Below are 24,252 nucleotides of genomic sequence, written 5' to 3'. Positions count from 1 at the left end.
CGCGAACGCGGGAGGGCCGCCCGGGTGTCCCCTCCCACGGAGGGCTGCGGGGAAGGTCGCCCGGGGAATAGGGTGACTCTACCGCCACCGCGGCGGGGAGCCGGTCCGTGAGGGAGCCGAGACAGGGCGAGGCGGGAGAAAGCGCCGGGCGGCGCCGGGGCGGGACGGCTCGCACCGCCCTCCGCCGCCTTCCCGTGAGCCTCCGCGCCCGGGGCGGGGGGTGGGGGGGTCCCGGCAGCGGCACAAGATGGCGGGGGACAGCGAAGTGAGTGTTTCCCCCTTTCCTCCTCTGTGCGCTCCGCCGAGGCGGCCTCCCCGCTTACTGCTTTTCCCGCTCTCTCCCCGCAGCCCGAGTCGGAGGTGTTTGAGATCACAGACTTCACCACCGCCTCCGAGTGGGAGAGGTAGGTGCTGCCGCCGGTCCCGCTCCCCTCACGGCGGCCGCCGCGGGCGGGTCACCGGGGCTCTGCCGTGCCTGCCCCGGTCCGCTCCTGCCGAGGGGAGCCGGGCCCCGCGCCTCGACAGCTGGGAGGGGCCGCCTTGGCCGGTACCCGGTGGCGCCCGGAGCCTGGTCCCGGCTGCTCCGGCGTTACCGGCGTGTCTCGGCGGCGGCGGGTCAGGCCGCAGCCTGAGTGAAGAGGGGCAGTCAAACTGTGTCTGAACTGAGTGAGAGGTCTGGTTTAGTGTCTGTTCGCAAGGGATTAGAGTAAACATCTAGAAGGCTTATGTGCTTCTTAAGTAACTGCCTGATTATTAAAACAGTCATCTTATAGCTGAAGCCTTTAAAAGTTAATAGAACAACGTACAAGAAAATTTAAGGTCAATAATGCTCTGGCATTCTTAATGTATTACTATTTAAAATGCTTTTTTTCCAGTGACCGTGTCTATGACAGGAGACAGAGATTCTAAGCGTTGCCTTTTAAATCTGAATTGAGTTCATAACTATGTCAAATGTTTGTTAATCTGTGAAAAATGCTCCTAACAGTTGCTAAAAGTATCATCTGAAATGTAAACATAGGAGGATCCTTTTATTTGTACAAGAAAGTAATTGTTCTGTTTTTATTGAGATACTTGTGTTTTTTTTATTGTTTGGTTTTTTGGTTTGGGTTTTTTTTTTAGGAATTCCATAGTAAGACAACATATTGCCTGCTTTTAGGGAGCTGAATTATAGTACAAGCTTAGTGTTTGGTAAATATTAATGCTTTTCCCCTCCCCAATAGATTTATTTCAAAAATAGAGGAAGTATTGAATGACTGGAAGCTTATTGGGATTTCTTCAGGCAAACCTCTAGAAAAGGTCAGTTACTGCTTCTGAATTTTCTTTTAGAATTTGAATTACTAGCTAGTAATACACATGTATGTTACATATATTGCTGTCTTCTTAAGTGTAGTAGATAATGATTTGTATTGGGAGACTTTGTAAAAGATGCAATTTGACAAATGGTTAGTAAATTTATTGGTGGGCCGTCTGCCAAACAGGCTATTTCCCGGGTAGACTTGGATCTTCATATAGGGCCTAGTGATTTTTTTATTCCAAGTTTGGAATCTAGAAACATGGTTGAATCTGTTCAAAATTTTTAAGGAGTTTCTTTTTGCCCTGCCTTGTGCCTTTGTCAAACCTCACATACTTATGGTTGAGGTTTGCATATTAATATTTGTGACTCAGTATGTTTCATAGATCAGAGAGATTTTTTTCAAAGTCTAATTAGAGCCTTTGTGGTGCTTTCTCAGTCCTGTAAAATGCAGAGGAAATTGTGAGCTCTTCTGCATACTAGTGCAAATAATTGAATCTGTTCTGGATTGAATGACTGCTGTGTTTCCAGAGGAATTTTATGATTCTTAAATTTAGTCAGGGTACAGAGTATTCAGAACAAGAACTTATGTTATCTAATTAACTAGTTTTCAACCTTAGCTGTCAGTGTATTCCTACACGTCTTCTTTCCTAGACCAGAGCTCTCTTCTTGATTTCTAGTGAGCAGACACCCTTTACAGACCGAAGGGTTGTCTGAGTGGCTTTGTTTTAGTAGCATACAATTCTGTACAGTGATGTTCATTTTTTTCCTAGAAACTTTCTATGCTGTTTTTTTGTTTGAAAATTAATTATCCTTACACAGAAGTTTTGCAACTTATAGGTACAAAATCATTTATCAGTGAAAGCATATGTAAAGTAAACATTAAAGTAGTATTTGTGTAGAAAGGTATAGATATAGACAAAATACCAGGTGGGAAACTTCTGTCTTTGGACAAAGTTGAGGGTGCGTACGCTTAAGATGCGTAGTTGCATATGAGAGGATATATCTGCCTCTTTATTGCCATATAATTCTGAGGACTTCCCGGGGATATCTGGTCCTTGAAATGAATGTGGTTATTGGCAACATGGATTTTAGCATTCAGCTACCTTTATAATTAAGTGCTTTGAGAATTGTCTTCTTTTAAATTAAACTGTGCTTAACTATTTAAGAATAAATATTTAGCAGTAGAAAAAGATAAATATTATAGGTCATGTAGGCAGTATACTTTTTAAGGCTTAAATTTAAGGCTAAATTTATGTGAACAAATAATACCTTTTTTTATATGCAGGGTGTATACACCACAGGAGCATGGGAAGAGAAATTGGATGAAATTTCATTTGCGGACTTCAAATTCTCAATTGCCCATCATTACCTTGTACAAGAACCCAGTGACAAAGATGGGAAAGAAGAACTGGTAGAAGGTAGCTGATCGTTCCCTTACATGCCTGTAAGGATACAACAAAAGACAATTTCAGAATGTGGAATTCATAGTGCATTGATTTATTTCTGTGTGAAATTTTCTGAGATTTGATGGGTATGATCTGATATTTCTGCTTTTAGCATGCTTTGCATTCAACAAATTGCTCATATAAGTAAATTGTAAGTCAGCTGAATGGATGCCAGTGCTCTCATGTATCAATTTTTTTCACAGATGCCCTTCCTCTGCCTATGCAGGACTTGCTGTGCATGAACAATGACTTTCCCCCTAGAGCTCACTGTCTGGTAAGATGGTACGTATGCTGCTTCTTGTCTTTAATACAAATAAGCGTAGCAATTGAAAAGCCTTTGATGCTGGCACGATCACTTGTATATTTTTTTTTAATTTTTTTTTCCCCATTTTAAAGTTAAAGCTTGATTAAAATGATTCTTTGTACTGGACACAGGAAAGGAGTGCAAAAAAACCCCACCATAGTGGGCCTATCTTTACTTTTTTTTCCCCCCAAAGTATTTCTTTTCTGAATTTCATGGACTAACCAAGCTTTTATATTTGTAATATTTAGATGCATTCTTAAAAAGGGAAGCTGCAGCACCTTAAGAAATAACAATAATCATATCCTTAGTAATACAAATCTTTAGCACATTATAGCATTGCTCTAGAGAGATTGTTTTTTTGTATAGTTACAGTTGTTATTAACATAAAGTAAAAAAATCAGGACTGATAGACCTGGAAGTTGTCACATTATTTTGAGTACAGTGTTTGAATGCTCTTAAGCTCTGATTGTTTGTGATTTGAGAATCTGCAGCACTCCACGCCCACTCAGTTCTTGACCTCTCTGAAAGAGGTACTCGCATCAAAGTAACAGATTTCACAGTCTGTTGGTGACAGGTTATTCAGGTTACAATATTTCTAAAAATTTTGTGTTTCAGCTGACTTGCTGAAAACCAAAAATGTGTTCTTTTTGTCTCTCTCTCTCTCTTCAGGTATGGCTTACGTGAGTTTGTGGTAATTGCTCCGGCTGCAAATAATGATGCAGTTCTTAGTGAATCCAAATGTAACCTTTTGCTGAGTTCCATTTCCATTGCGTTGGGGAACACTGGCTGGTAGGTGAAAGCACAAATCTTTTTACATGCCCAGGTAAAACTCTAGCATACTGCTATTGTGAAGAAAAAGTATTAAATTGTTAGCAAAATACATGCAGAGTATGTATTTGAACCATAGTATTGTTACAGAAGGATTAAAAAAACCAAAAAGATTTCCCATGGAAACTTTGAAAAGATTGATTCGATGTGTTGTTCATATTAATCATTGTTAAAAACATTAGAGGCTTTTAAAAGCTGCCAGAAGTTGTTGGAATAGCTGGTATATGAAACATAACTTTTGGAAGAGGATTTCTTCCCTATGTATGGTAACAGTAAGTTTCTAATCCTCCTCAAAAAATATGTAAACTGAAAATTAGGTGAATGAAGTCATTGATAGGGTGATGCTTATGACATGAGAATTTGTTAGGCATTCCATTTAATAGTGAAGTTAACACTATTTTTCTTTGATTCCTATTAAGCGTTTTAAATTGTGTTCCACTAAGAGAAAATATATTCTGAAGACTATGAAATTATGTTGAAATTATGTTAAAATATTTAGCTAGTTTTAAAGACTACAAGGCTGCATGACATTTTAAGTAATCTGAAATATTCGTATTTTATAGTCAGGTACCACTATTTGTGCAAATACATCATAAATGGCGACGAATGTATGTTGGAGAATGTCAGGGTCCAGGAGTTCGAACTGACTTTGAAATGGTTCATCTTCGCAAAGTGCCAAATCAGTATACTCATTTATCAGGATTACTGGATATCTTCAAATCCAAGATTGTAAGTGCATCTGAATATAACTGATATTAAAAATAATTATTTTATTACCTGCTTCCTTTGTAGATTCCCTTCTGTCTTCTAGGGATTTTTTTTGTTTTTTTTGTAAGGATGAGGCTTACACTGCTGATACCAACAAAGTCTTTTTCCAGGTATCACCAGTATCTAACAATAAAGAGTGAAAATTGGTATGGGTTTTGTTCCTTAGTGTTACCACCTTCTTCCATTTTTATTTTCCACTGACTTGTGAAAGAATTGTCTGTTTTACAGTCTCTTTGTAACAACCCTCTCTTTCCCCCTCCCCAAAACAAACTCTATTTTGCTATTAAAAAGGAGAAGGGAGGGTTGGGGTGGGTTTTTATTCTGGTACTTTGTAGCTCCCTAGGTTAAGAGCAAAGAACAACACGATGAAATGTGAGGAGTCTGATTGGACTCCTTGTTTATGGAGCTGTATGGCTGACTGCAACACTTCACAGCTAATATTGGTAGTCGGCAATCTCATCAAAAACTGAGGAGAAAAATCCTTAAGGAAAACCTAACGCTTTCTGGGTCAGGGTTATTTCTCAATTACCAGTTAAATGGAGCATATGAATATCTCATGCATTTTAGAAAGCTTATGTGCTTACTTTTACCTGCTTGTTGAGCAGTGGCTTTACATAATTAAATAATACAAGGTATCATAACTAATTTGTGTTCAAGGCCTGGGGTGTTTGAGAGGATGTACTCTTTACATTGAATTTTTTTCTCTAATATTTTCAAGGGCTGCCCTTTAACACCACTGCCTCCGGTTAGCATGGCTATTCGGCTTACGTATGTACTTCAAGACTGGCAGCAGTATTTCTGGCCACAGCAGCCACCAGGTGGGGGATTTGTGTCCTCAGAATAACTTGTTTTAAGATAAACAGTCAATGATAAAGAAAACGTTTGTGTATTTTGCCAGGAGAATGAAAACATTTTCTGCATTACTAGGAAAGGCTTCAGTTACAACTGAGTGCCATCCCACTCCCTATGATAGCTTAGCAAGCTTAAAGCTGCTCTGAAATCATGTCTGTGGCTTATGGTTGTGACAGGTGTTTTGATTAGGGCCATGCCTAGAAATAAGCTTTTTTTTTTTTATTAGCGTTTAAAGATACAGTGATACTTCTAAAATGGTAGTATCTGTCTGGGGAGAAAAGGGTGACTGAGTCTGGATCTGTAAGGAATCCTGCTCTGAATGCCTTAGCGAAGCATTTGGATTCAGATTCTAGTAGGTGCTAATACTTCACAGGGGTATTAGTCAATTATTTCCATAAAGTAACTGATTTTAATACTTCACTATTTAAGTGTAATAACAATGGGAAAAGGAGAAAGTATTATATAGACCTCATTTGAGGTAAAAGTTTGGATTTTTGTTATTGTTTATACAGAGCTAAATAAGCCAAGCAGTTGATTGATTTATTTTTTCATGCAGAAAAATTTTCTGATCAAGCCTTTTACGAGGGGCGAAATGGGAAAAGTAATGTATAGTCTTGAATTTAAAGTATATACACCAGATTTGCTAAGTGTATGCCATAGTGATGCTACTTAGGAAAAAGAGAATGAGTTTGCTCACTTGGTACTCTCACAATAAACTCATATATTTGCTTGGTGGTATCACTTTCAAGGTATCAAGAATTTGTTTTTAACAGACTTGTTTCTATATAGGTAGTATCAGAAAATAAATTATAAACTTCTCCTGGCTCAAAAGTCAACAAGTCTATACGATAAAGGTAGATGTTAGTTCTTCTTAACATACGTTTTATTAGTAATGTGGTGGTTTAGGTACAAGGTGGTGAAGCAATTAGAATGCCCAAGTTCTATTCTTGACTTGGTAGTAGTTTTACGTAATGAGGCTAAAGTATTTAGGGCTTAGAGAGGACAGAACCTGTGTGACCTTGGTCTGGTTACCTAATTGTTTGGCTTTCCTTTGCCTTAAAAAAAAAAAAAAAAAAAAAAATCTCACATTAATCAACAGTATGTTTTGAAGAAGTCTGTAGTGAAGTTGATCTCGTGTGCTTTGTACCTAAGGAATGTTGAAAATGTTTAAAGAGAATTCTGCTCTTTAGGGTCAGAGAAAATCAGTACTGTTTTAAGTGATAGTTTCTCTTTGTAAGTAAACCAAGTTTACCTTAAGAACTTGGGAAGCTAGTTCTACAGATGTTATTTTTTATTATTTCTGCAGACAGAAGTTAGTATTTTCTGTAGTCTCTCTCTGCCTTGCCATAGTTATTCACTAAGTCGGGTTCCTGGTTTCTGATGGAGTGGTACCACTCTGATCATATGTCTTGATTTGAGCAGTTTGAATAAATTCTTCTCTTTTCAAGGATTCTGGTTAAGGGAGCTAGTGGCATAGTGTATTGCAGAAGCTGGAGACGGTCAACATCTCTTTCACTGCTGTTGCTACATGCACTTGTGGTTTTATGTTCATTGGGAAGAACTAGATCTGTACTTTATTACCCTCACTCAATTAGCTCTTCTCAAACAAAACCAAATAATTTAAATGCATGTTTTGTTGTCTTTGCAGAAGAAATTATGTAATTAAGTTATCCAAATACTTTATCTGTTCTAATACCTCACTTGTTTTGTATGTAAACAGTTTGCCAGAAGTTTTTAAAATTAAGGATCAGATGCTGTAATAGCATTATTATAGTGGCATTACATTATTACATAATTACCCATTTAAATTTTTGCTCCGTGAAGGCTGCCTGGTTTTGGTTTATGTATTTGAAGAGTATAACATGGGAAGTGGCTGAAGGTGCTGGGACGGCTCTTTACCTGGGATTACAAGGAATCTCCCAGATTATTGTGTTAAATCTTTAACTGTAGGAGACATACCACTCTTTCAATAAAATTGCCAACCTTTTAGAAGTAGTTGGTTTTTCACTCTGCAGAGTTCCTCTTCCTTTTCTGCTTGCAACTGATTTCCTGCCTAAAGATTTTTATGGCAAATTTGTGTCTGTTTGTTCTTGTGTCAACACTGACTCTTTAAGGCTGCCTTTATAGCTATCACTTAGCCTGTGTGAAGGGAATAACCTTCCCTCAACATGTATTACAAGAATTTTGAATGTCCTGTTGCATGATTACTTCCCAGTTTCCGCTGGAAACAATTACTTTGACTTCATGCTAGGACTGTGTTTTCATAGCTCTGTCACCTTAGCTGCTCAGCTATTCTCTGGTCGTCCTACATGTTGCAGTCTTTTTACTGTGAAATTAAGATGATGTGCTTCTTAAAATATTTAATAAATTCTGTATGGAAAATGTATTGATCTGTCTTCAGATATAGATGCTCTAGTTGGGGGAGAAGTTGGAGGCCTTGAGTTTGGGAAGTTACCATTTGGTGCCTGTGAGGATCCTATTAGGTAAGATAAGAGTTTAAAAACCTGTGTTTTATAACTTCCTTAATGGAGGACTTAAAACTATGTTGTTTCAAATCTTAGCTTTGCCTGCCTAGCACTTAGTATGTCCCTAACAGATACTTAATTACTCAAGTACATAAAAAAATCTGTGAAAATTGTCTAATGATATTCAGAGTTCTAGCTCATAATTCTTCCACCATAAACTTCTAGAGTATTCCACTTATCTCTGAAACTATTATGTTGAAATATACTATACTTAACTGGAGATAAACTTTAAAAATGGTGTGTCTTCATTCAAGGGTTGGACTTGCTCTCATCTTTTACTTTGACACTTGTAAAAGACTTAAATTGAGAGGGTCTGTAAAGTGAGTTGTTATGATCTCCCTATGTCCTCTTCTGAACACCCCATCACCACTTAGCAAATCTAGGAATCATTTTAATGTATTAGACATTTAATGCTGTAGGCAGTTAGTGGAAGTTTTTTTTTTCCTCTGTACCTGGATACCTAGAATACAATGCACAATCTCTCCTTTTGCAGAGAGGAGTTGTGAGAGAGTCCTGTATGTCAGGTACTAGGAGAATTTAGTGCAATACTGGGTGACATGCTGTTGAATATCAATAGAATGTACTTGGTGAGAAAACTCATTGGAAAACATGCACATTTCTGAATGTAGCTGCAAAATACATAGAGGGACTTAAATATAAACTATCACAAGGACTTAAATATAAACTATCACAAATACTTTTCACAATCTTAACTATGATAGAGAGAACACTTTCTGCTAGCACTGAAAGATTTAAATCTTATTTTGTTTCAGTGAGCTTCATTTAGCTACCACGTGGCCTCACCTAACGGAAGGTATAATTGTTGACAATGATGTTTATTCGTAAGTATTGTCTGAATTGCAAATACCTAGAAGTGTACTTCATTTGTTAACTACTGCATTTTAGTGACATCTAAAACGTTGTGTGTGGCTTTGTGTGTGAAAGAACCCATTCTGAGGAATGCTAAGGTCAGTTGATAGAACATTTCATTTGGGAAAACACCTTTTGAAATGCATTTCTGTGTGAGAAAATATTATTGTATCGTAATTTCAACAGATCACACACCTATTTTTTTGAGCATATTCTCATGCTAGACTTAAGTCTTGTGTATTGCATATTTTTTGGGAAAGATGATAATGGAACGTGGAAAGCAAAAAGAATTAACTGAGTGACACCCCTTTCCCAAAAACTATCATCTAGGTTTTATGCTAAGCCTCCTGAAGAGGAAGAACACAGTATACTGATACTTAAGAAAGAAGAAAAAAAAGTGGTTTATTGTTTTAATTAATGCAGAAATTAATTTTCAACATTAATATACTTTATAGGAAGACAGTTTAATTGTGTTGTGACTGAATTGTTCTCATGTGTTTCTTATTCATGTTACGCATGTATACGAGAACAAGGAATCTTGCTTGCATTTTAGTGTTTGCATGTTCTTGTGTGTAATGTGGCATATATTAAGGCTTCCATGGCCTAACTGGCTATGAAATTCCATTTACTGGGAATTTGATGCTCATTTCTTGTGTACTTATGGTGCCAGCATGACACTTGGGATTTTTTTGTTTTGAAGTGACCTGGATCCGGTTCAAGCACCCCAGTGGTCTGTGAGAGTCAGAAAAGCAGACAACCCTCAGTGTCTATTGGGTAAGACATCAGAATTCCCTGTCTCCTCTTATGGCTTTTAAGTTGTGGAGTTAGGATTGAACTGTTGGTTACCCGGTGACTTCTGTTTCCTTGTTCCCCTTAATTTTTTGAGTGGACAATATTTTGGGCTTCTTTTTCAAGAAAACAAACTTTGCAGAAATGTAAGTTTCTATTCTAGTTATTCCGTGTCTGTGTACCATGAACTTCACTGCTGTTCTTACTTCACCAGGTTCCAGAGAATAAGCATTTACTCTGTGTGTGTTCTGTGAAAATTTAGATTTCCTAGAATCTTTAAATTTTATCAAGTGCCTTCTGCATATATCCATTTCCTTAGCTGAATCAATCTGTCTGACAGGCAGGATTGATATGGCTGGAGAGCTGTTGTCCATCCTCACCTTTCAATTTGTGGGGAAAAGGACTTCAAAACGAAAAAAAAAATTAGCATGCTGCAGAAGTTTCATCTTGCTTTGGGTGAAGAAGTGGATTAAACTGCATGCAGAACTGCTCTGAAGAGGTGTCTAGGTGTGCATTTTCCTAAGCTTTGGTTGTGTGGTTTAAAGATATTTGTGCTTCAGAACAAATGATCATGTTCTTGGAGATGAAAAGATAAAATTTGCTGTCCCTTAGGAGTCACTTTGAGGGTTAGCTTATTGTTCAATGAGATTTTGATTGAGTAGTTGTTCAGAAATTTTGTTTCTCTTATAGGTGACTTTCTTACCGAATTCTTCAAGCTTTGCCGTCGGAAGGAATCAACTGATGAGATACTTGGAAGGTCTGCATTTGAAGAGGAAGGAAAAGGTAAAACTAAAATCTTGATGATTTGTGTTATTTGATTTTTAATTGGTAGGAATTTTGTGGTCATTGCTACATGGTATAATTTCTCAGGAATTCTAGGCAAGCTTAGCTCCCAAAGTCCCAGAGGACAATTGCCTCTGTTATAGTTGGGTGGGTTTTTGGCTGGAAAACAAGAGTTTAAAATTTGATTAGTGTGTACAAGAGCTGGTTTTGAGCAAACATCAAACAGATTTGTCTGCATCATTTTATGTATTTTTGGTTTTTTTTCCACTTTTTTCTGCCTTTTGAAGTATTATGTAGTGCATATTTTAACAGTCAGTTTAGAGAGACTTTAATCTGAGAGGCTTTGCTGTCATCTTCCAAAAAAACCCCCAAAACCACCAAACAAAAATAACAAAGTAAAATTATCTGACCAACAGTACAGATAGTGATATTTTATTGATGTCTCTCCCTTTCTTTCACTTTTCTTGCTGTATATGGTGAATATTCCCTTTTTCCTACCTCTTGTCACCCTCCCTCCAAACATGGCCCATATCAGTGTGTTTTCTTTGGTTATACGTGGTCTTAGTTTTGAAGGTGCTTACTAGTTAGCTTAAAAATGTGTTAGACTGAGTACTGTATGTATTACTCTTAGTGCCTGACATACAGTCTCTTTAGCCCTCCTTATCTCTAATTTTCATGAAATGTTTGCCAGGAGGTTTTCCAGGCTGCTGGTAATTATTCACTTAAGTTTGTCTGCCCTCTTTTTAACAATGTTAACTGATTTTATCATAAGAGAGGTTCTAAAGTTTAGCAGCACCAACTTTGGAAAAAATCTTTTGATTTGAGGAGTTTACCCAAGGACTCTAATAAAACAGAATAGTGCTTACAGCATGTAAGGTTATATAGTGATAATACTGGATTTATTTAAGGATTATCTTAAAGCTCTAACATAAGCTTGAGCAGTCCTTTTTATCTGCAATGTATTCGTTGGTATTATGTATTAAACAAAGTTTAAACAGTGGCTCTTCAGCAGGCTTTTTGCTGATAATTTGCCTGTAATTGTCTGCAAGCATGCAGTAGTACTACAGTAGGTGGCAGGCACTATCTACAGCCAACTCAGTCTAGATTTCATTCAGTAAATTAAATCAAAGACAGTCTTTGACTCCTTTGTGACCTCATTCTGCTGCTTATTTTTGTGGCTAAGAACAGCAGATATAAGGTATGGAACATGACAGCACTGTACAAGGGTGTAGCTCTGGTTAACAGGGTGTTAAAAGTCAATATGGGGTAAGTAGACTGAATGTGACAGGTGAACTTTTGAAGGGAGATGGTCTAGTTTGGGTTTCTTTGTTTTGTTCTAATTATTTTTTTTTTTTATTTTATAGAGGTTGCTGATATTACCCATGCTTTGTCAAAGCTCACGGAGCCAGCACCAGTCCCAATCCATAAATTATCAGTGACAAATATGGTTCACAGTGCAAAGAAAAAAATTCGCAAACACAGAGGTGTAGATGAATCACCTTTAAACAATGAAGTTCTGAACACTATTCTTCTGGTAAGTGAGCTGTTCAAGCACGTTAAATGAGTATAAAACATGTATTTCATGCTTCCACTGATGCATTTGGTTTATAGCAGAGTTATAAATCAAAGTCTCTAATGTCAGTTCCATTATTTGAATTACATTGATCAGCTTCTTGAAGCAGCCTAAGTTCTTACAAGTCTGTGCAATATAAGTGAACTGAAAATGAGCTCTGAACTCTGCTAACAGTTTTAATTATAGGAATTGTTGGTATGTAACCAGCAGTAGCTTTGTGGAGAAAGTGGGAAAAGCAGGAAGAACATACTGATGGAAGTTTGGATTTTTTTTTTTGTCTCCAAGTTCTTATTTCCTGATGCTGCTGACAAACTCGCAGATGGATTTGAAAGCAGAACTAGCGCTTCAGCAGGAAACAATCCTCCTCCAGAGAATGAAGATTATGTAAGTTTTACTGACTGACACTCCTGAGAGAGAAAGCAATTTTGAGTGTGTGTTCATACAGACTTTGCTGTGGTTGCCCTATGTCTTGTAATAGATAATTTTTGGAAAAAGGAACTCACCTTTGTGGAATCTCTAGGTATAAGCAGTGATTTTTTTCCCTTCTAACTTTTTTTTTTTTCTTCCAAAGACTGTAATTTTTGGTAGCTTATACTTACACGCTTAAAATGTTAGTTAGCTACTTGTATTGACAAACAGGAAAGAGATCATATGGTTTTGGAAAAAATGTCATTGTTCCTGTATTTCCTGCTTTCTTTTGTGTAGAATCTCTTCAGTCAATTTAAATCTGCTCCTTCTGATAGTCTGACATACAAGCTAGCTTTATGTCTTTGTATGATAAACTTCTACCATGGAGGAGTGAAAGGAGTGGCACACCTTTGGCAAGAATTTGTGTTAGAAATGCGCTACAGATGGGAGAACAACTACCTTATTCCAGGGTAAGATTTTTTTTTTTGTTGTTGTTGCTTTGTCATAGAAAATGTTCTTTGTTTCAGGAACAGAGTGAGTTCACTATAACTGAAACATACTGGGTTTTTTTTTAATTGCAAATACTATCCTCTATTTTTATTACCCTGCTTCCTTAAAGCATGAAAGAATAGGGATTAGGGAAAAGCATCTGTGCCCTCCTCTGAAAACTTCAAGATGCCTGGAGGAAGCTCAAGGTAAAGAGCACTCCACTCTGTGAACGGGGGGCTGGGGGTAAAGGCTTATGTGAATGCTTGGTTTCCAGTTTATCATTAGATGAAAATGAAGGAGCTGATATAGTCAGAAACACCTTGGCTTTGTAGTGTAGTTTTGCCACTTTTCTAAGGGAGCTGTTCCAAGTTCCTGCTGGTGTAGTAGCCTTTTTGGGCAGCTAATGCTGTCTCAAGTATTCCAACCCTTCTAGGTTATGTCTGCTGCAGCAGAGCTTGCTGCAGACCAAATGACATGTTCTGTCAAGATGAGATATCAATGTAGAGCAAAAATACATCCTTTATTTATTTTTTTTTTAATGGGATGGGCTGGCCATTTATTTGCCAGTTTGCTTTCAAGTGTTTACACTAACAAATAAAATTGAGCTTGAAATTTATAGAGATCACTGTACTGTATCATAGCAGCTTTAAAAGTAAAGTCAAGTTTTGTTTGAAAACAGTTACCCTTGTAACATCCAAATGGTAAACTGATGAGGAAATGCAGGGTATGTCTGTTTCGTACTAGTGTGAATGGTGTCTGAGTTTCAGAAATGACCTCTAGGAAATAAATGTAGTTTAACTTCTGGGCTTGTTCAGTCACTAGTCTTCTGAGACCACAGAAGAGCAGTATAGTTGAAATGCTGGGGGTGGGTTCAGTGTGGATATTTGTCTCGCTTTGGGATTTCATATGATTTAAGACCACGTGTGTGAAAGATTCAACTTTATAATTGATAATGGTTACACTTCTACCTTTTGTTAGATTAGCTAATGGCCCTCCAGATCTGAGATGCTGTTTACTGCATCAGAAACTTCAGGTAAATATCCCAAATTTGAGAATGATTTTTCTTCTAAGGAAACTGTCAAAGTCATAGCAATTATTAGTTAACTGTATTGTTGTTGTAGTTTTAGTTACGCTTGTATTATTGGGTCTGGACTTCATTTCTTGGGAAAATCTTTGTTATAGCAAGAAGTTCAATGGAATTGTTATCTTTTAGAATTGTAAGATTTCTGATGACTCTCCAAGTTTTTCTGTGCCATTGTTTCCATAAGAGAAGCAATTGCTGAATAACTTTTTTTTTCCCCTTTAACTTGTTAGATGTTAAATTGTTGCATTGAAAGAAAGAAAGCAAGAGATGAGGGGAAAAAGGGGAGTGTGTTTGATCGCTCACCTGGTGGTACTTCTGGTGATAACCTTGATAAGGAAAAAGAAGTTGGCAAGTCTTGGGAATCGTGGAGTGACAGTGAAGAGGAATTTTTTGAGTGTTTAAGCGACACGGAAGATCTTAAAGGAAATGGGCAGGAAAATGGAAAGAAAGGAGGAGCAAAAGAAGGCAACAAAGAGCCTGCAAACATAAAACCAGAAGGTCGTCTGCATCCACACGGAAAGCTGACGCTGCTGCATCCAGGAGAGCCTCTCTACATTCCAATAACACAGGTTGGGTAGCAAGAGCTGAGCCAGATGTGCAATACAACTCTCATGCAATATGGCTTATATCTAGGATTGTGAATTGTATATAGTTTGCAGGTTATAGCCTGATCTGTTGTTAAAATTGCTAAGTGTTTTTGGCCTAAGACCTCGTTTTCCATTTTAAAAACTTAATGAGGCTGTTAAACTGAAATCTCATGTGCTCTTTGTTTTATTTGAGAATGGGTCTCCTTACCAAATTTCACTCAAAACAACTTTTTTTTAAACAAGAATTAAGCTGTCTTGTCTACCTTAAATTTAGGTTTCTTTTTATTTCCAGCTCTTGAGGCATTTTCCATCCCCTCTTTACTTTCTTTCCTGTAAAGTAGGAACTGCTGTGGTCCTTCTACCATGACAATTTCTAGCTGACTGACTACTTGCTGCTACTTTTTTCTTTTTTCTTTTTTTTTTTTAAAAAAAAATTCTCAACTTACATCTAAACATCCATAGTCATCAGTTTTTGGTACCATTATCTAAAGCAGGTTTCTCATCAACTAAAAATGTTACCTAACAAAGACTTTCTTGTAGAGTGACTAGGGATGAAATAGGAAGCAGTGGTGTCAGAGGAAGTAGTTTGAAATCAACCATGCACAAAGAATACAGTATTTTTCATTCACTTGACATAAATTCTTTTTAATGGATGTTACTTTGCATGGGTAAAAGGTATGAGGAGAGTGTAGCCAGGCAAAATATTGTCAATTAATTATGTGCTGACAGTATCCACGGCAAAAATTCTACATTGCTTTAGGTGGATTTTCATCTGTCTCAACAAAATAGTGTCAGTCAAACATTTCCTGGACTTCATCTGGATTTTGGCATTTTAACAGTATATCCTTACATTGTACTTCATTCTCAGGTTGTTTTCTTTTTCATTTCTTTTTGCTAGTGTCTTATTCAGATGCACAGCTTTAGGCTAAACAGTTTAAGCAGTAGAAATTTATGTTTATTTTCTTTGAGTACACATAAAGTAGAATGAACTTTTGGTGACAGGGAGCTTTCCACTCCTCCTTCCTTAATAAGGGCTAAGTCTAGGAGAGGCTATTTGTAAACTTGTCTTTTTTCCACATTACAGGAACCAGCACCCATGACTGAAGATTTGCTGGAAGAACAATCTGAGGTATTGGCAAAACTAGGGACATCAGCCGAAGGGGCTCATCTTCGGGCACGCATGCAGAGTGCCTGCTTACTCTCAGATATGGAGTCTTTCAAGGTAGTACTACTGGAAAAATTCTGTGAGACTGCTTTCTTCTTAAACTATCCTTGCTTGTGTTGAATAATTTTGAAGTTTTCTGACAAGGTTTCTTTTTTCCTCCACAAAACAATTTCAAAGCAGTTGAAAGTTGAAAATAAAAACCTGTTGATAAAACTCTTGGAATACTTCAAAATCTACGACTCCCCACTCTATTACCCTGTAACGTTTCAGTAAATTTGCACAATGAATGTCTGTGGAAGGGGAAAAAACACCAAAACATAGAGTTGATAATTTGGAAATTAAAACTTGGATGAGCCCATACAAAATAATGTCAGAAGAAAACTGAGCATCGAAGTCCTGAATCAAAATTACATGTCCCTCCCTCCCACCACCTCGTAGGTTTCATTTAGTGTCTCTTACCTGCACTTCCTGCTGTGTCTGGCATTCTAAAATGCACCTTTAATCAGACTCCAAATGAATAAAATATAAAGGTGGTATAAAGAAAAAAAAATCTATGAACATGTTCACTGTTCTCTATTTAGACTGTGAGGAGGTGGACATAATTTTTAGGTATAGTTGAAGATGTTCTGTTCTTCAGTAAGAAGGATGAGTTACCACTATTTAGAAGTCCTATACAGCTGTTCATCAAATTGGGACTGGGCTAGCTGTGGTTTTGGGTAATTTGTTCTGTTTCTTTTCTGAGCTCTGCAGAGGGAGCTAAGAGCACATATACTGCTGTCATCAAAGGATCTCAAAACTCTAAAAAAATTGGAGATTCTGTCATGAAGTAGTTTTTTTTTTTTTTTAAATTACTGTAATGTTACTTTGTACTAAAAGGATACAGGTGTGCTGTAGAGTAAGTATGTTAACATATCAGCATTAGTTTATTAGTAGTGACTCATGTCATATTAGATATATGTAGGAGTTCTATTTCTATGGTGCAAGTGATCTAAAAACTCAAGAATATAGAGCTATAGTTTGAAGCAGAAGTGTACTCTTGACCAAGTAGAAAGCTGGGTTTCCTTTTATATTCTAGACCTATGGATGTATGTGTTTGTGTTGACATTGCATCTGTGAAAAATGAAGTTGTTTTGTTTGGCGGAGGTTATTTTTTTTAAGTTCACTTTTTCTTCTTCCTTTAAAAATGAATTTTGTTACTGGAATATTAAAAGATGGAAGGTCACTGCTAAAAGCATGTTTATGCAACTCAGTAATTCTTTTAGGCGTGGGCTGTCTTTCATCTCTTTAATAGCTTACACATAAAGAAATTAGTGAAAATTCATATCTATTGCAAGTATCAGGTACCAGATAGAAGCTTGACCTCAGTATAATTTTGAATTTGCCTGAAATAACTGATGAATGTACTGTTTGGGGGTGATAAGAAGGTTTCTTTGCTTTTGCTGATGGTGTGGGTTTCACCCCTTGCCCTTGCCTTGGTTTATGCTTTATTCCTTCACCCTCCCAGGTCTCTTTCCTAGTGTACAGTCTGGTGGCTGAAGAGAATTCCCTGAGTTTTGGCTCCTAGCCTGTGCTCTACCCACTAACCCCTATTGCCTTCCTACCCAGGTTATCATGTTCTTACAAGATTTTTCAGGCACAAACTTTGTCCTCTTCATTCCAGGCGGCTAATCCTGGCTGTTGTCTGGAGGATTTTGTGAGGTGGTACTCCCCTCGGGATTACATCGAAGAGGAAGTGGTTGATGAAAAGGGGAATATAGTAATTAAGGGCGAGCTGAGTGCCCGAATGAAGATTCCAAGCAACATGTGGGTGGAGGCCTGGGAGACAGCAAAACCAGTCCCGGCCCGGAGGCAGAAGAGACTCTTCGATGACACTAGAGAGGCAGAGAAGGTAAAATGCTCTGTGGCTAGTGATAGTCTGATCTGTAATGCTTGTACAAAACTTGCTTCTTTCTCCTGCAAGATTTAAACATTAACACGTCATTGCACCGCATTCTTGGAGTTATTAAACTTTTTTGTACGTGGCTTAGGGTTTATCAGAAATTCTTGCTGCCGTACAACAGTGTGTTTGAAATATCTAAAGTAATTAGTGTGTGGAATGTAACTTCATAAGCTGCATTACTTAAGTACTTCTTTGAATTATTTATCTGCATGTATGTGTTAAGAAACTAGTGTTCCTAAAACATAATTATTTTTAGTTTCATTCTAACCTGTTGGGTTAGCAATCACTGAGGATCAATGTAAAAACTACCTATTGAGCCCTGTTGTACAACAGTGCTCCCTTCTTGTGAATTCTTCAATGTAGGTGCTCATCTTTTGTAGTTAACCTTACCTTTGGGAAGTAGTTTTGATCAGTAATGTATTAATTTTGTAACGTTACAGGTGCTTCATTACCTCGCAGTTCAGAAACCAGCTGACCTTGCAAGGCATCTCTTGCCTTGCATTATCCATGCAGCTGTACTCAAGGTAAAGGAAGAAGGTAAATAATGTTTAATAAATTATTTAAGATATTTCAGGATGAACACTGATGCAATAATTACAACTTCTTGCTTTTTTTTTTCCCTTCTAATAGAAGCAGTAGAAGATATATCTTCAGTTAAGAAGATTATTAAGCAGATAATATCCCATTCCAGTAAAGTTCTACGATTCCCCAATCCAGAGGACAAGAAGTTGGAAGTAAGGCTTTTGTACTGGCTGGGGCTGAAAACCTGATAGGCTTTTACAGTGTTCATGGGAGTGCTAAAAGAATATCTTTCTAATTTTCACTTTTATTAAACTCCTGCAGGAAATCATTGCCCAGATCATGAGTGTGGAAGCTATCATCGCCAGGGCCAGGTCTCTGAAAGCAAAATTTGGGGTAGAGAAATGTGAAAATGAGGACGAGAAAGAAGATCTACAAAGGTGACTGATAATTTTTTTTTTTATCTTCCCCCATCCCAGTGTTTTTCTGTTTTTCCTCTGATGCCCCTTGTTGTGTCAAAACTTAGGACAGATGGAAGTGGTGGTAATACAGAAATACTAAGGAAGTGTATTTAGTAGCTATAAACATTACATGTCCCTGTCCTGAGGCTACCTAGAGATGTTATATGTGGCACACTAAATGCCCCTCTAAGTAGCCATCTCTTTGAAAACATGTGATACAGGTTACTTGAATGGAATTTGGTTTTTATCTTGATAGTACTGGCGATTTAATTTATTTTTTTGTAAAAGGTACATTTGATGAACTTTGTTACAATAGAGGTAAAATTAGAAGGATGGGGAACTTAGTATTTGCTATAACTAATATGGAATGAAATATACACCCCCCACCCCCTCCCCAAAGTTACATTTTCTTATTCTAGTCTCCTTACTAATTTGAAACACATTACTGAGGAACCGTATGAATGAAAAGCAATGAGCCATGTTTCATTGCTCCACTATCTGCTGTCAGATTATTTACTTATTGCTTAAGATGACTAATATGTACCGTTAAAAAAACCACATTAGCTTCTTGCTGCTGTGCTGTGAGGGAGAGATGATGTTTTTGTAGAACATGCTGGGAGTTCAGGGGAGTGATGTCTGACCAGCGCAGTATCTTTGTGCTCAAAAAAGTTGTCATATTGTTACTTCTGTGTGGCTGACACCATGGAGTCTTTTCATGCTGAATTTATGCATCTGCATTAGGAGTCTGGGTTCCATTTATAGTTAATTGAGAGAAGCAGGTCCTCTCAGAGGCTGAATTGCACCTAGGTGTTAATTGGCCCTGCTGCTGGATGGCAGCCGTGTAATCCTGCCTTTCCTGACCTCACCTGGGAGGCTGCTGGGTTCAGCTTAGTTTTGACCTCTGCTATCTGTGAAAGAACAGCTGCTTGTATTAGCATGAAAGAAAGAGCAACAAGGTAGGAGGGAACAAGCAAAGGCTGAGGGAGGTTTAGTCTTTAGGGTAGAGGGAAAGGAGTAAAGGGGTGAAGAGGTGATGATAGTGTTTCAGTGGGATGCTGAGAAATCTCAGGGGTTTCTTGTTTAAACTTTTAAAATGGAGAACTCCTGAGAGCGCCTGCCAGTTCTGGCTCTGTGCAAATGATGCTAGGTGGAGACCTCCTCACAGGAAACAATTCTGGTTTTAGATTAGCAAACTGGATACAGCTGAGAATTAAACATTCCTTTTTCCTTTTCAATAATTTGTACCACCAGATTCGTAAACTGTCTCCTGGAGCAGCCAGAAGTGTCAGTCCTTGGTGCAGGAAGAGGACCTGCTGGTAGCATTATTCACAAGCTGTTCGTGAGTGCTCAGAGGGTAAGAGAGAGCTCTTGATTGCTTTGCAGACACTTCTAATTTAAGCAGTATGAGGCAACGACTTGTCATATGATGCCAGTTTATTTTGTCTGCGTATATGCATGTATGTCATAAATGTGCTTGAGGTTTTTTTTTGTGATGTTCAACGTAGTTTTGGCAATAGCAGAACCTTGCAAGGTGAAAGAAGAGTAAGTGACCTGGGATGCTAAACAATTAAAGCCAGCTGGGTAGATAGAGGTGTCATTAATGTTTGCTTTACTTCAAATGGTAACATCGGCAATGCTGTTATGGCACAAATTTCTGCTTTAGTCAAGTTACACAATATGTGTAACATCATAGTGAGAACAATCAAGTGTGGTGACTGTTTCACATAGGAATGTAGAGAAACATGTCATAATAGTAAACATCTTAGGAGTGACTTTTTAGACTGAGGCTTGTACTTGGAATACTTGAGATTTCTTCTGTGGAAACTAGCGTGCTTAGGAAGTTTCAGTTCCTCTCCAGTACAACGCTACATTCAGTTTACTTATTGCCAGTGTTGCATCTGTTTTCTGGAAATCCTTCCCCAGCCTATATTGGTATAAATATTCCCTTTTCTCTTAAGCAGTCTTTGTAAGAATTAGCCTTAAAAGAATCAATTTCCAAACTTCTTGGACTGCAGTCAGCCTTCAGTTTCTGTCAGAATTACACCTGTTCATAGCACCACATTATCTAACTAAAATTTAACTACAGTGGTGCTAACAAGATAGCACAGTATTGCAGACGTCTTAGAGCCTGAAATCCTGTTTGGAAATCATTGCTGTAAAACGGTGTGATTGGGTATTAAACACTTCTAAGGTGTGGATGCTTTTATAATAGTCTGTATTTTGCAACTCTGCATAAAAAGGATCATTCTGAAAACAGACTGTGGTTATTCTGAGAAATGAAAACCAGAACACTTATTTTATCCTTCTAGTCTCTAGGGAAAATCTGGTTGCAGATCCCAGCATGGCAACCAGCCTCACTTACAGACTTCCCTGTAAAGCCTAAGACTCTGCCCTGTGAGGTTTTTAAAGCTGAGTAAGAGTTTCTAGTGTTAATGTTTGATAAAGATGTATGTAAATTTCTAGTTCTAGTTTCTAAAATTTCTAAATTTTGTTGCGTTTGTAACATGAGTAAGTAAAGCTAGGCTACAGATACTTCCCACAAGTAGCTGGTCACTGTTAATTAAGACTTCTTAGTAGGACAGGAGCTGACTTGCTACAAAACCCCTCATGTTTAATCTGCCAAGAATTATTTCAGTAGAGAGCTGTTTGGTAAATAGAAGTCGAATGACTTCTTTGTTCATTACCTTCAGAACCTGGACTCCATTCTGAGTTGTGTAAAAAGTGTTGTTATATTCTCAAGTTTTCCCAGGAAAATGATGATAGCAAATGCATGTTCTTGGAAGTAGAGTGCATGATGTCTCTTAAACCTACAATCTCCTTCTAACCTCTTGTAAGTCGCCTCTGACTTGCCTTTGTTTCTGTCTTTCATCACTGGTTCTTTTCTCATCCCTTTCCAAGCTGACTGAATCTTCTGATGAGGTAACCAACTTTGTCCCTCGTTTCCCACTCATCTAGCTGCATAGAGTCGAACCTTTTGGTAGATATAGTACAGCAGCCTGAATAGTTTGTACTGCTGTTCACATATTAAGCATAAAAATAATTTTGTGTTTCCAGAATGGTTTTTCCTCATTCACAGACTTTATTTTTACAGCCTAACAGGTAGTGAAAAGAGAGAGAAATCTTAAAACAAAACAAATATTTCCTCAAGTGAATATTTGCTGAAATATGTGGCATTTCCTTTATGTTCTTCTCTGGTTTTTATTTATTGGACAGCCAGATGTTTTGGGGAGGGAAGTAGTGATGGGCCGTACGTGAACATCACCATCCTAGGTCCCAGTACTTACTGAAACTACTGAGCTTTTTGGTCAGAGAGAGAGAGGTTTGGGGAAAAACTGGGGTGACTGTGTGAAGAAGTGTAGCAAGGCACCACCTGTTGGTTTTCTAGAACTGTTCTCGTGGGAACAAGTGGCATTTGTCCCTGGTGCTTTCTTGTGTGGCACAGGCTGCAGAGCTGAGTGGGGCCGGGTCCCTGCTCCTGGGGGGCGTGTGGGGGAGATGGGCAGGAGCAGGCGTGACCAGCTATGGGGCCACGAGGATTGTGCAGGGGGGCTCTGCCACACCTCAGGACACTGATAAACTTGAGTTGTGTGCACTTTAATTAGAACCCTATAGGGTATTGGGGTGTGTATCTCTATAAATATACCTATCTCTATGGAATTAGGCTGTGTGTTTTGGGCTGACTGGGGCATGCCAGCCCTTCTTCCAGTATTCAGACTTCAGTGTTGCTGCTTACTGGCTCTGAGGCAGCGAGCGTCGGTGGAGATGGTGCAGCATCTCGCTTGCTCTGCACTCTCATTTTGGCATGCCTCTTGCTGGCCACAAAAAGCACGTTCAGGAGCATTTTGAGTTCAAAAAGGCAGGTGACTTTTTGTCAGGACTCCAGTAGTGGTGCTGGTTATTTTTTAGAGGAGGCTGGCTTGGCCCTGTGCAGCCACAGTGAGCTGCTTGGGAAGAGGGTGTTTTCAGCTGGCCAAAACCCTCACATCACACTGCCAGGAGATCAGGAGCTTAGGCTGAGCTTCACCACCCACACGTGAAGGTTCTTCCATTTGATTGTGCGCAGTTTATTTCTTGACATCCCATTAGTGTCTTGCTCTGTGTACACACAAAGCCTTTTGATGTGTTTGCCATTTCTAATCTTCCTCTGTTCCTCTTAAGATTTTCTGAATCCCGATGTTAAGAACCAGCTTGCCCTGTAATTATACCTCTGCTCTTCTTTAAGGTTTCTGCAGTGCCTCCGCTTGATGAAGAACTGAGGCGATCGGGTTCCTCAGAGGAGCGACGACTCAACGCGGGCGCTGTTTCCGATTTCCCGCTGCCCACAGGCCGTGAGGTGATTTTGCGCACAACAGTCCCCCGCCCTGCCCCTTACTCCAAGCCCTTGCCCCAGCGCATGTACAGCGTGCTGACCAAGGAAGACTTCCGACTGGCGGGTGCCTTTTCAGCAGATACGACGTTCTTCTGATGTAACCAGCTGCATTACTGTGTCTTCACAAGCAGCGTGCTATTGCTTTTCCTCCGGGAAAGTTGATGTTACAGACGGACGGGCTTGTGGGGAGGAGACGAGGTGGTTGTCATCAGAGAGGGAGTGTCGTGGTCCCAGGGACAGAGCTGAGCCTGTAGCAACTCTGAGCTTGGAGGTCCGGAATGGCTTCACCAGTAGATTTCAGCAGCTCTCTGGGGAAGAAGGGTTAGCAATCTCCCCACTGGCCAAAGGCAGCCTATTATTTTTTTTGCATTAGCTTGTTTAAGAATGGACATGAATGGGCTGTATGCAAATACTTCATGTTGAAATTCATGCAGAATGTGCTGCTTTAGGGTTCTTAATCAGACTTTACCAGGTGACATTAGTCCACATAAATTGATGTGCAAGCATGAAGTAATTTGTATTTATTGCTGATAATAAACATTGAGCCCAGTATTTTTTAGTTAATCACTAAGTTGCAAATACTCTTAAAATATCATTATTTAAAGTATACAGTACATTTTAGTTCATGCTAAACATGCGTTGTCCAAAAACATCTTGTCTTGGACACTTCTTCCAAACAGAAATAAATATGTGGGGCTCTAACAGGACAGTAAGCCTGCAGTGGCTGGCAGAGGCTTTGGGTACTTGCTCTCATCCTTCCCTGCAGGCAAGGGCCAGAGCTGGCTCTAGGGGACACGTACAGAGGTGCTTTACTGGAAGCAACTTGCTGGGATTTACAGAGATCCTGTGAATCAATACTGTGTCTTTGCTCTGATGCGATGAAATTCCATCACCTGAACCCCATGGGATATCATGCAAACACTATGACATGGATGTGCCAATGTTGCTTTACAACAATTGTCTGTTTTAATGAGAATAGGCAAAGTGTTAATTTACAGAATGAAATGTAAAAACAGCTACCGTATTGCTGACATTACTTAATAAATCTGAACTTAGTCTGTGAGCACTGGTATGGTTTTGTCAAAACACTTTTTAAATGTCATCCTTGCATCATGTGACCTAGGAACAGCATTGTTTTTCTGCCCAACAGAACATCAAGTATAGAAACTTAAGTTCTGCCCAATCTGTAGGGCCCCTGGT

General features: G+C 38.7%; 1 protein-coding gene across 2 annotated transcripts; it reads left to right on the top strand.

Annotated features, from left to right (window-relative positions):
* The first annotated feature begins 164 nt into the window (after positions 1 to 164).
* Positions 165 to 24,115, top strand: RAB3GAP1 (RAB3 GTPase activating protein catalytic subunit 1). 2 transcript variants are annotated; one of them, XM_074828590.1, is made up of 25 exons: positions 165 to 265; positions 349 to 404; positions 1,221 to 1,296; positions 2,580 to 2,712; positions 2,943 to 3,021; positions 3,713 to 3,832; positions 4,435 to 4,600; positions 5,358 to 5,457; positions 7,893 to 7,974; positions 8,790 to 8,858; positions 9,587 to 9,660; positions 10,366 to 10,458; positions 11,823 to 11,992; positions 12,317 to 12,415; positions 12,737 to 12,909; positions 13,907 to 13,961; positions 14,243 to 14,581; positions 15,684 to 15,821; positions 17,425 to 17,652; positions 18,144 to 18,240; positions 18,334 to 18,437; positions 18,547 to 18,662; positions 19,935 to 20,037; positions 21,582 to 21,602; positions 22,906 to 24,115. In XM_074828590.1, the coding sequence occupies exons 1-25, from the start codon at positions 248 to 250 to the stop codon at positions 23,146 to 23,148; spliced, it is 2,952 nt and encodes a 983-aa protein (XP_074684691.1). In that variant the 5' UTR covers positions 165 to 247; the 3' UTR covers positions 23,149 to 24,115. The 2 variants fall into 2 exon arrangements, with proteins under 2 accessions (XP_074684691.1, XP_074684692.1); XM_074828591.1 differs by lacking the exon at positions 21,582 to 21,602.
* The last annotated feature ends 137 nt before the right edge of the window (positions 24,116 to 24,252 follow it).

Source organism: Strix aluco, chromosome 6, assembly GCF_031877795.1.
Source record: "Strix aluco isolate bStrAlu1 chromosome 6, bStrAlu1.hap1, whole genome shotgun sequence".
NCBI lineage: Eukaryota > Metazoa > Chordata > Aves > Strigiformes > Strigidae > Strix > Strix aluco.
This window is presented reverse-complemented; position numbering and strand designations above follow the sequence as displayed.

Excerpts from the sequence above, each read along its gene's own strand:
- RAB3GAP1 (XM_074828590.1), top strand. Across the intron at positions 14,582-15,683 it reads TCTACATTCCAATAACACAG|GAACCAGCACCCATGACTGA; the intron begins GTTGGGTAGCAA and ends TCCACATTACAG. Across the intron at positions 18,663-19,934 it reads GAGAAAGAAGATCTACAAAG|ATTCGTAAACTGTCTCCTGG; the intron begins GTGACTGATAAT and ends TTGTACCACCAG.